This window comes from Oncorhynchus clarkii, chromosome 16, assembly GCF_045791955.1.
Source record: "Oncorhynchus clarkii lewisi isolate Uvic-CL-2024 chromosome 16, UVic_Ocla_1.0, whole genome shotgun sequence".
NCBI classification, from domain to species: Eukaryota; Metazoa; Chordata; class Actinopteri; order Salmoniformes; family Salmonidae; genus Oncorhynchus; species Oncorhynchus clarkii.
The window spans coordinates 11,676,760-11,689,711 of NC_092162.1; the positions used below are offsets into that span (position 1 = coordinate 11,676,760).

At 42.6% G+C, this 12,952-nt stretch overlaps 1 protein-coding gene across 1 annotated transcript in view; it reads right to left on the bottom strand.

Moving 5' to 3' along the window:
* LOC139367956 (neurexin-1a-like) overlaps positions 1-12,952 on the bottom strand; it is an 84,032-nt gene that overhangs the window by 29,619 nt on the left and 41,461 nt on the right. Inside the window, exons 9-12 of the mRNA XM_071106377.1 lie at positions 5,640-5,787; positions 5,236-5,366; positions 4,687-4,871; positions 3,557-3,624 (exon numbers count right to left, since the gene is read on the bottom strand). Coding sequence (XP_070962478.1) covers positions 3,557-3,624; positions 4,687-4,871; positions 5,236-5,366; positions 5,640-5,787 — 532 coding nt within the window. The remainder of the gene's footprint in view (positions 1-3,556; positions 3,625-4,686; positions 4,872-5,235; positions 5,367-5,639; positions 5,788-12,952) is intronic.

A 12,952-nucleotide genomic window follows, 5' to 3' on the forward strand; every position in this document is an offset into this window, starting at 1 on the left:
CAGGATTCCTCTTTGACTCAGACATGCCTCCTTGCCTGTCCAACATTTTCTCACCTCCCAGCCGTTCTAGTGCGACTAGCCCCGATCCTGTTTTCTCCCTGCAGACAGTCACTGTGTCTGAGGTGCAAAAGGAGCTCCTTAAACTTGACCTCCAAAAAACATCTGGGTCAGATGGTTTAGACCCTTTCTTCTTTAATGTTGCTGCGCCTATCATCACCAAGCCTGTCTCTGACATTTATAACCCGTCTCTCCTCTCTGGGGAGGTTCCCATTGCTTGGAAGGCAGCCACACTTCGTCCTTTATTTAAAGGGGAGATCAAGCTGATCCTAACTGTTATAGGTCTATTTCTATTTTGCCCTGTTTACCAAAATTGTTGGAAAAACTTGTCAATAATCAACTGACTGGCTTTCTTGATGCCTATAGTGTTCTCTCGGGTATGCAATCTGGTTTCCGCTCAGGTTATGGATGTGTCACTGCAACCTTAAAGGTTCTCAATGAATGTCACCATTGCCCTTGATTCTAAGCAATGTTGTGCTGCTATTTTTATTGACTTGGCCAAAGCTTTTGATACGGTAGACCATTCCATTCTTGTGGGTCGGTATTGATGTATTGGTGTCTCTGAGGGGTCTTTGGCCTGGTTTGCTAACTACCTCTCTCAAAGAGTGCAGTGTATAAAGTCAGAAAATCTGCTGTCTCAGCCACTGCATGTCATCAAGGGAGTACCCCAAGGCTCGATCCTAGGCCCCACGCTCTCCTCAATTTACATCAACAACATAGCTCAGGCAGTAGGAAGCTCTCTCATCCATTTATATGCAGCTGATACAGTCTTATACTCAACTGATCCCTCCCCGGATTTTGTGTTAAACGCTCTACAACAAAGCTTTCTTAGTGTCCAACAAGCTTTCTCTGCCCTTAACCTTGTTCTGAACACCTCCAAAACACAGGTCATGTGGTTCGGTAAGAAGAATGGCCCTCTCCCCACTGGTGTGATTACTACCTCTGAGGGTTTAGTCACCTCACACAAGTACTTGGGAGTATGGCTAGACAATACACTGTCCTTCTCTCAGCACATATCAAAGCTGCAGGCTAAAGTTAAATCTAGACTTGGTTTCCTCTATCGTAATCAATCCTCTTTCACCCCAGCTGCCAAACTAACCCTGATTCAGATGACCTTCCTTCCCATGCTAGATTACGGAGACGTACTTTATAGATCGGCAGGTAAGGGTGCTCTTGAGCGGCAAGATGTTCTTTACCATTCGGCCATCAGATTTGCCACCAATGCTCATTATAGGACACATCACTGCACTCTATACTCCTCTGTAAACTGGTCATCTCTGTATACCTGTCGCAAGATCCACTGGTTGATTTATTTATTATTTATAAAACACTTAGGCCTCAGTCCCCTCTATCTGAGATGTCTCATCCTCCACATACAACACCCGTTCTGTCAGCCACAATCTGTTAAAGATCCCCAAAGCACACACATCCCTGGGTCACTCCTCTTTTCAGTTCGCTGCAGCTAGCGAATGGAGCTCAAATTGGACAGTTTAATCTCCATCTCTACATTCGAAGACTCAATCATGGACATTCTTACTGACACTTGTGTTTACTTCGCGTGATGTATTGTTGTCTCTACCTTCTTGCCCTTTGTGCTGTTGTCTGTGCCTAACAATGTTTGTACCATGTTTGTGCTGCTACCATGTTGTGTTGTCCTGTGTTGCTGCCATGCTATGTTGTTGTCTTAGGTCTCTCTTTATGTAGTGTTGTGGTGCCTCTCTTGTCGTGATGTGTGTTTTGTCCCATATTTATATGTTATTTATTTTAGATTTTTAATCCCAGCCCCCGTCCCCGCAGGAGGCCTTTTGCCTATTAGTAGGCCGTCATTGTAAATAAGAATTGGTTCTTAGCTGACTTGCCTAGTTAAATAAAGGTTAAATAAAAAGAGAGAGAGAGAGAGTTAATTTTTATTGTTTATTTCACTTTTGTTTATTATCTATTTCACTTGCTTTGGCAATGATAACATATGTTTCCCATGCCAATAAAGCCCTTGAATTGAATTGAGAGAGAGAAAAAATTGAAAGAGAGGGGCAGAGAGAGAGAGAGAGAGAGAGAGAAAGAGGGGGTAGAGAGGGAGGGAGAGATGGGAGATGGAGAAGGAGGGATGCTGATGAAGGCAGTAAGTGTGAACGTGTCCTTGTGACGACAACTCTGGAATAAAGCTGAAGAAACAAACAGATCTGAGAGAAAATTTGGAACAAAAAGAGAGAGAGGGATGGAGGGATGGCGAGAGATGGGAGAGAGAGAGGGATGGAGGGATGGCGAGAGATGGGAGAGAGAGAGAGAGAGAGGTAAAACCACAGGTAGAAGGTGGGAGCAATCACTCTCTCCAACTGTTTCTCCATCTGTCCCTCCTTCTACTGAACCACTAGTTACTGAGGCTGATTCTCTCTCTCTTTTCACACATTGTTCAATTTTCATCTCCCTATAGAGGACAGATCTGAGGTGTGTGTATTTGTTAGATATGGGAAGACTAATAATTATCGTGGTAACAGAATCCGCTGCTTCACACTGACACCAGGATCTCTCTCCTCCCTCTCCCTGACTCATCTCTTTTATTTTCTCCAAACTGTCTCTCACTTCATCTTTCCCTCGGTCTCTTAGGGATTCTATTCATCCATCCTTCACTCAATCATCCCTCTTGGTCTTTCTCTTTTTCTATGTTCTCTCTCTCCATCCCTCCCTCCTCCTCTCTCTCCATCCCTCTCTCCTCCTCTCTCTCCATCCCTCCTCCCTCACCCTTATCTCCATCTCTACCTCCTATCCCCCTCTCTCCACCCCTCTCTCCTCCTCTCTCTCCATCCCTCCTCCCTCACCTTCTCTCCATCTCTACCTCCTATCCCCGTCTCTCCATCCCTCCCTCTTTCCCCTCTCTCTCCATCCCTCCCTCCTACCTACCCTCTTCTCTCCATCCCTCCATCATTCCCTCTCTCCATCCTTCCCTTCGCCCCTCTCTCTCATCCATCTCTCCCTCCACTCTCTCCATCCCTCCCTCCTCCCCCTCTCTCTATCCTTCTCTCCTTCCATCCCTCCGTCTGCCCCTCTCTCCATCCCTCCCTCTGCCCCTCTCCCTCCTCCCCTCTCTCTCCATCCCTCCCTCTTTCCCCCTTTCTCTATCCCTCCCTCTATCCCTCTCCATCATCCATCCCTCCCTCCTCCCCTCTCTCTCCATCCCTCCCTCTTTCCCCTCTCTCTCCATCCATCTCTCCCTCCTCCACCGTCTCCATCCCTCCCCCTCTCTTCATCCCTCCCTCTTTCCCCCTCTCTCCATCCCTCCCTCTTTCCCCCTCTCTCCATCTCTCCCTCCTCCCCACTCTCTCCATCCCTCCCTCTTTCCCCCTCTCTCCATCCCTCCCTCCTCCCCACTCTCTCCATCCCTCCTCCCCCTCTCTCCATCCCTCCCTCTTTCCCCCTCTCTCCATCCCTCCCTCTTTCCCCCTCTCTCCATCCCTCCCTCTTTCCCCCTCTCTCCATCCCTCCCTCCTCCCCCTCTCCTCACCTCTCTCACAGGCCCGTCCCAGGAATCCGGTCCCAGAGCAGTCACACACATATCTGTTCCAGCCCTCCCTGCAGAGGTCAGAAGTTGGGGTTAATGGTCAAGTCAAGGGTCATGCCAGAGTAGATAAAACTACAGATACACTGTAATTCCTCAATTCAATTCACCATTCGCTAAGCACCGCCCCCTTGGTTACTGTTGCAACTTGGGTAAAAAATTAATTCAGTGGAGCCCAATTCCCCATTCAACCACTGGCAAAATCCCCTCACAATGATCTTAAACTGTGTTTTTAACACACAATAAAATGAAACACACACTACCCATCGCTAATCAGGAGACTCTCTGGGAAGTTGTGGTGGACTGCCATTACACTTGCTTTACGGGAACCTGGTCAAATTAAGTATGTAGTGTGGCTAGCCACTGGATAGCTGTGAATTCACTGTCAGCATGCAATCTAAGGTACTAACCATTTCTGGAGCTACCTAGTACTCTCAAATTGTATCCTGATGTCAACAGCAGATGAGAATTATATTCATAGTATAGCTAACTAACTTAGCTAACATACATTTGGAGAAAACAACTTATAACAACTGGCTAGCTAGCTAGTGTTAGCAACCTTTTCAATGCTGGTCATGCAATGAGAGCTAACTAACCAGATCGCAAACAATGCAACAAAATTATAATTTCGGATTTGAAAAATACTCAATCAACAGCATTTCAGGAATCAATTATTGTTAAATTATTCTGCCATTTTAAATGTATGATAAAAAAACAAAAACAAAAACATCCCAGTTTTTTCCATTGCCCTCATTGGCTTTCATGCGTTTGAAACATACAGTCTATCTATGGTTTAAAACGAGAGCTTGTTCCAGGCGTTGGACTCGAGCTTGGTTAGCGACAGTTGTCCACCGAAGCACTGAGATTGGTTGTCCAAAATTCTGGGGTGGGTTTAGCGAAGGGTCAATTCAAGGTGCTTTATTGACATGAAAAACATTCTTTAAATATGCCTAAAAGTATTCTCTCAGTCTAGAACTTAGTTAAAAGTGCAGGGAGTCCTTTAGAAACAGTCAAGCACACATCAACATAGTCCAGTACTGTACAGTAGACTTGACTTGAGTAAGTAGCTGCGTTACCTGCAGGTGGCGCTGTGTTGGCAGGGGTTGGACAGACACTGTTTAGGGGGCTCTCTGGAGCAGGAAGGTTTCACCCCTACAGCCCTCTGAGCCTCAGCCAGACGACGGATGTCTTTACTCTGACCGTCCACAAACAGGTCTCTCACACAGCCCACATATCCATAGTTCAACAACGCTGTCCACACCTACAGGGAAAAGGAGAGACAGGTTACACACACACACACACACACACACACACACACACACACACACACACACACACACACACACACACCCTGACCTTAACCCAAAAAAATAACCCTAATCCTAAACCTAACCCTAGCTCCTAACCCTAAAACTAACCCTAGCTCCTAATCCTAACCCTCAACCTAATTCTAACCTAACCCTAAACCCCCTAGAAATAGCATTTGACGTTGTGGAGACTAACAAAATGTCCCCAGTTGGTCAAATCTTGTTTGTTTACTATTCTCGTAAGGACTTCGGGTCCCCACAAGAATAGTTAAACACGTCCACACACACACATAAACAAACGCACACACACACACAGACCTCAGTAGGAAAGATGAGTCCTTGGCGGTCCTCCGGTAATCCTCCCAGGTACAGGATATCATCCAGGTCTAGAATCTCACTGTCCCCTGGAGCGGTGTACGCTGTACGCTGTGAGTTCACTGAGATAGTACCTACACACACACACACACACACACACACACACACACACACACACACACACACACACACACACACACACACACACACACACACAAGGTTAGGGTTAAGAGGGATCAATGATTAGGGTGCTCTGACACTGACCGTAAGTCGCTCAGAATGAGTCTGCTAAATGGCTCAAATGTTAATGTAAAGGTTAAGTTACCTTTCCCACTGACCACTTGCCAGGCCGTCATTATAAATAAGAATGGTTCTTAATCGGTTAAAGGTGAAATAAAATCAGATACCTGAGCGCCCGTCCCTCTGGAAGTCGACGTGGTACCACTCGCCATCGTTGACTTTCCTGTCGATGGCCTTGGTCTTGGTGGTTCCTGAGCCCATGTCCAACAGAAGATACAGGTGACCATCCAGCATCTCGATGGCAAAGAAATCCACCTGCAACAGAAACGGCAACAATAGAAAAAACAGCACAATATGAACATCAGCACTGACACCAGTATCAACATCAACACCGACACCAGTATCAACACCAGCACCGACACCAGTATCAACACCAACACCAGTATAAACATCAACACCAGTATAAACATCAACACCGACACCAGTATCAACGTCAACACCAGTATCAACACCAACACCAGTATAAACATCAACACCAGTATCAACATCAACATCAACACCAGTATAAACATGAACACCAGTATCAACATCAACACCAGTATGAACATCAACAACAGTATCAACATCAACAACAGTATCAACATCAGCACCGACACCAGTATCAACACCAACACCAGTATAAACATCAGCACCGAAACCAGTATCAACATCAACACCAGTATCAACATCAACACCAGTATAAACATCAGCACCGACACCAGTATCAACATCAACACCAGTACCATCATCAACACCAGTATAAACATCAACACCGACACCAGTATCAACATCAACACCAGTATCAACATCAACACCAGTATAAACATCAACACCGACACCAGTATAAACATCAACACCAGTATCAACATCAACACCAGTATAAACATCAACACCGACACCAGTATCAACATCAACACCGACACCAGTATAAACATCAACACCAGTATCAACATCAACACCAGTATAAACATCAACACCGACACCAGTATAAACATCAACACCAGTATAAACATCAACACCGACACCAGTATAAACATCAACACCGACACTAGTATAAACATCAACACCAGTATAAACATCAACACCGACACCAGTATAAACATCAACACCTACACCAGTATAAACATCAACACCAGTATAAACATCAACACCGACACCAGTATCAACATCAACACCAGTATCAACATCAACACCAGTATAAACATCAACACCGACACCAGTATCAACATCAACACCAGAATAAACATCAACACCGACACAAGTATCAACATCAACACCAGTATCAACATCAACACCAGTATAAACATCAACACCGACACCAGTATCAACATAAACACCAGTATAAACATCAACACCAACACCAGTATAAACATCAGCACCGAAACCAGTATCAACATCAACACCAGTATCAACATCAACACCAGTATAAACATCAGCACCGACACCAGTATCAACATCAACACCAGTATCATCATCAACACCAGTATAAACATCAACACCGACACCAGTATCAACATCAACACCAGTATCAACATCAACACCAGTATAAACATCAACACCGACACCAGTATAAACATCAACACCAGTATCAACATCAACACCAGTATAAACATCAACACCGACACCAGTATCAACATCAACACCGACACCAGTATAAACATCAACACCAGTATCAACATCAACACCAGTATAAACATCAACACCGACACCAGTATAAACATCAACACCAGTATAAACATCAACACCGACACCAGTATAAACATCAACACCTACACCAGTATAAACATCAACACCAGTATAAACATCAACACCGACACCAGTATCAACATCAACACCAGTATCAACATCAACACCAGTATAAACATCAACACCGACACCAGTATCAACATCAACACCAGAATAAACATCAACACCGACACAAGTATCAACATCAACACCAGTATCAACATCAACACCAGTATAAACATCAACACCGACACCAGTATCAACATAAAAACCAGTATAAACATCAACACCAACACCAGTATCAACATCAGCACCAGTATAAACATCAACACCGACACCAGTATAAACATCAACACCAGTATAAACATCAACACCGACACCAGTATAAACATCAACACCAGTATAAACATCAACACCGACACTAGTATAAACATCAACACCAGTATCAACATCAACATCAACACCAGTATAAACATCAACACCAGTATCAACATCAACACCGACACCAGTATCAACATCAGCACCGACACCAGTATAAACATCAACACCAGCATCAACATCAACACCAGTATCGACATCAACACCAGCATCAACATCAACACCAGTATCAACATCAACACCAGTATCAACATCAACATCAACACCAGTATCAACATCAACATCAACACCGGTATCAACACCAACACCAGTATAAACATCAGCACCGACACCAGTATCAACATCAACACCAGTATCAACATCAACACCAGTATCAACACCGACACCAGTATAAACATCAGCACCGACACCAGTATCAACATCAACACCAGTATCAACATCAACACCAGTATAAACATCAACACCGACACCAGTATCAACATCAACACCAGTATCAACATCAACACCAGTATAAACATCAACACCGACACCAGTATAAACATCAACACCAGTATCAACATCAACACCAGTATAAACATCAACACCGACACCAGTATCAACATCAACAGCGACACCAGTATAAACATCAACACAAGTATCAACATCAACACCAGTATAAACATCAACACCGACACCAGTATAAACATCAACACCAGTATAAATATCAACACCGACACCAGTATAAACATCAACACCAGTATAAACATCAACACCGACACTAGTATAAACAACAACACCAGTATAAACATCAACACCGACACCAGTATAAACATCAACACCAGTATAAACATGAACACCGACACCAGTATAAACATCAACACCAGTATAAACATCAACACCGACACTAGTATAAACATCAACACCAGTATAAACATCAACACCGACACCAGTATAAACATCAACACCAGTATAAACATCAACACCGACACCAGTATCAACATCAACACCAGTATCAACATCAACACCAGTATAAACATCAACACCGACACCAGTATCAACATCAACACCAGTATAAACATCAACACCGACACCAGTATCAACATCAACACCAGTATCAACATCAACACCAGTATAAACATCAACACCGACACCAGTATCAACATCAACACCAGTATAAACATCAACACCAACACCAGTATCAACATTAGCACCAGTATAAACATCAACACCGACACCAGTATAAACATCAACACCAGTATAAACATCAACACCGACATCAGTATAAACACCAACACCAGTATAAACATCAACACCAGTATAAACATCAACACCAACACCAGTATCAACATCAACACCAGTATAAACATCAACACCGACACCAGTATAAACACCAACACCAGTATAAACATCAACACCAGTATAAACATCAACACCAACACCAGTATAAACATCAACACCGACACCAGTATCAACATCAACACCAGTATAAACATCAACACCGACACCAGTATCAACACCAACACCAGTATCAACATCAACACCAGTATAAACATCAACACCAGTATAAACATCAACACCAGTATCAACATCAACACCAGTATCAACATCAGCACCGACACCAGTATAAACATCAACACCAGTATCAACATCAACACCAGTATCGACATCAACACCAGTATAAACATCAACACCGACACCAGTATCAACATCAACACCGACACCAGTATCAACATCAACATCAACACCAGTATAAACATCAACATCAACACCAGTATCAACATCAACACCAGTATAAACATCAACACCGACACCAGTATAAACATCAACACCAGTATAAACATCAACACCGACACCAGTATCAACATCAACACCAGTATAAACATCAACACCGACACCAGTATTAACATCAACACCAGTATAAACATCAACACCGACACCAGTATCAACATCAACACCAGTATAAACATCAACATCAACACCGACACCAGTATCAACATCCACACCAGTAAAAGCATCAACACCGACACCAGTATCAACATCAACACCAGTATAAACAACAACACCGACACCAGTATCAACATCAACACCAGTATCAACATCAACACCGACACCATTATAAACACCAACACCAGTATCAACATCAACACCAGTATAAACATCAACAACAGTATCAACATCAACACCAGTATCAACATCAACACCAGTATAAACATCAACACCGACACCAGTATCAACATCAGCACCAGTATAAACATCAACACCGACACCAGTATCAACATCAACACCAGTATAAACATCAACACCAGTATAAAGATGAACACCGACACCAGTATCAACATCAACACCAGTATCAACATCAACACCGACACTAGTATCAACATCAACACCAGTATCAACATCAACACCAGTATAAACATCAACACCGACACCAGTATCAACATCAACACAAGTATCAACATCAACACCAGTATCAACATCAACACCAGTATCAACATCAACACCAGTATAAACATCAACATCAACACCAGTATCAACATCAACACCAGTATCAACATCAACACCAGTATCAACATCAACACCAGTATAAACATAAACATCAACACCAGTATAAACATCAACATCAACACCAGTATAAACATCAACACCGACACCAGTATAAACATCAACACCAGTATAAATATCAACACCGACACCAGTATAAACATCAACACCAGTATAAACATCAACACCGACACTAGTATAAACAACAACACCAGTATAAACATCAACACCGACACCAGTATAAACATCAACACCAGTATAAACATCAACACCGACACCAGTATAAACATCAACACCAGTATAAACATCAACACCGACACTAGTATAAACATCAACACCAGTATAAACATCAACACCGACACCAGTATAAACATCAACACCAGTATAAACATCAACACCGACACCAGTATCAACATCAACACCAGTATCAACATCAACACCAGTATAAACATCAACACCGACACCAGTATCAACATCAACACCAGTATAAACATCAACACCGACACCAGTATCAACATCAACACCAGTATCAACATCAACACCGACACCAGTATAAACACCAACACCAGTATAAACATCAACACCAGTATAAACATCAACACCAACACCAGTATAAACATCAACACCGACACCAGTATCAACATCAACACCAGTATAAACATCAACACCGACACCAGTATCAACACCAACACCAGTATCAACATCAACACCAGTATAAACATCAACACCAGTATAAACATCAACACCAGTATCAACATCAACACCAGTATCAACATCAGCACCGACACCAGTATAAACATCAACACCAGTATCAACATCAACACCAGTATCGACATCAACACCAGTATAAACATCAACACCGACACCAGTATCAACATCAACACCGACACCAGTATCAACATCAACATCAACACCAGTATAAACATCAACATCAACACCAGTATCAACATCAACACCAGTATAAACATCAACACCGACACCAGTATAAACATCAACACCAGTATAAACATCAACACCGACACCAGTATCAACATCAACACCAGTATAAACATCAACACCGACACCAGTATTAACATCAACACCAGTATAAACATCAACACCGACACCAGTATCAACATCAACACCAGTATAAACATCAACATCAACACCGACACCAGTATCAACATCCACACCAGTATAAGCATCAACACCGACACCAGTATCAACATCAACACCAGTATAAACAACAACACCGACACCAGTATCAACATCAACACCAGTATCAACATCAACACCGACACCAGTATAAACACCAACACCAGTATCAACATCAACACCAGTATAAACATCAACACCAGTATCAACATCAACACCAGTATAAACATCAACACCGACACCAGTATCAACATCAGCACCAGTATAAACATCAACACCGACACCAGTATCAACATCAACACCAGTATAAACATCAACACCAGTATAAACATGAACACCGACACCAGTATCAACATCAACACCAGTATCAACATCAACACCGACACTAGTATCAACATCAACACCAGTATAAACATCAACATCAACACCGACACCAGTATCAACATCAACACCAGTATAAACATCAACACCGACACCAGTATCAACATCAACACCAGTATCAACATCAACACCAGTATCAACATCAACACCAGTATCAACATCAACACCGACACCAGTATCAACACCAACACCAGTATCAACATCAACACCAGTATCAACATCAACACCAGTATCAACATCAACACCAGTATAAACATCAACACCGACACCAGTATCAACATCAACACCAGTATCAACATCAACACCAGTATAAACATCAACACCGACACCAGTATCAACATCAACACCAGTATAAACATCAACACCAACACCAGTATCAACATCAGCACCAGTATAAACATCAACACCGACACCAGTATAAACATCAACACCAGTATAAACATCAACACCGACATCAGTATAAACACCAACACCAGTATAAACATCAACACCAGTATAAACATCAACACCAACACCAGTATCAACATCAGCACCAGTATAAACATCAACACCGACACCAGTATAAACATCAACACCAGTATAAACATCAACACCGACATCAGTATAAACACCAACACCAGTATAAACATCAACACCAGTATAAACATCAACACCAACACCAGTATCAACATCAACACCAGTATAAACATCAACACCGACACCAGTATAAACACCAACACCAGTATAAACATCAACACCAGTATAAACATCAACACCAACACCAGTATAAACATCAACACCGACACCAGTATCAACATCAACACCAGTATAAACATCAACACCGACACCAGTATCAACACCAACACCAGTATCAACATCAACACCAGTATAAACATCAACACCAGTATAAACATCAACACCAGTATCAACATCAACACCAGTATCAACATCAGCACCGACACCAGTATAAACATCAACACCAGTATCAACATCAACACCAGTATCGACATCAACACCAGTATAAACATCAACACCGACACCAGTATCAACATCAACACCGACACCAGTATCAACATCAACATCAACACCAGTATAAACATCAACATCAACACCAGTATCAACATCAACACCAGTATAAACATCAACACCGACACCAGTATAAACATCAACACCAGTATAAACATCAACACCGACACCAGTATCAACATCAACACCAGTATAAACATCAACACCGACACCAGTATTAACATCAACACCAGTATAAACATCAACACCGACACCAGTATCAACATCAACACCAGTATAAACATCAACATCAACACCG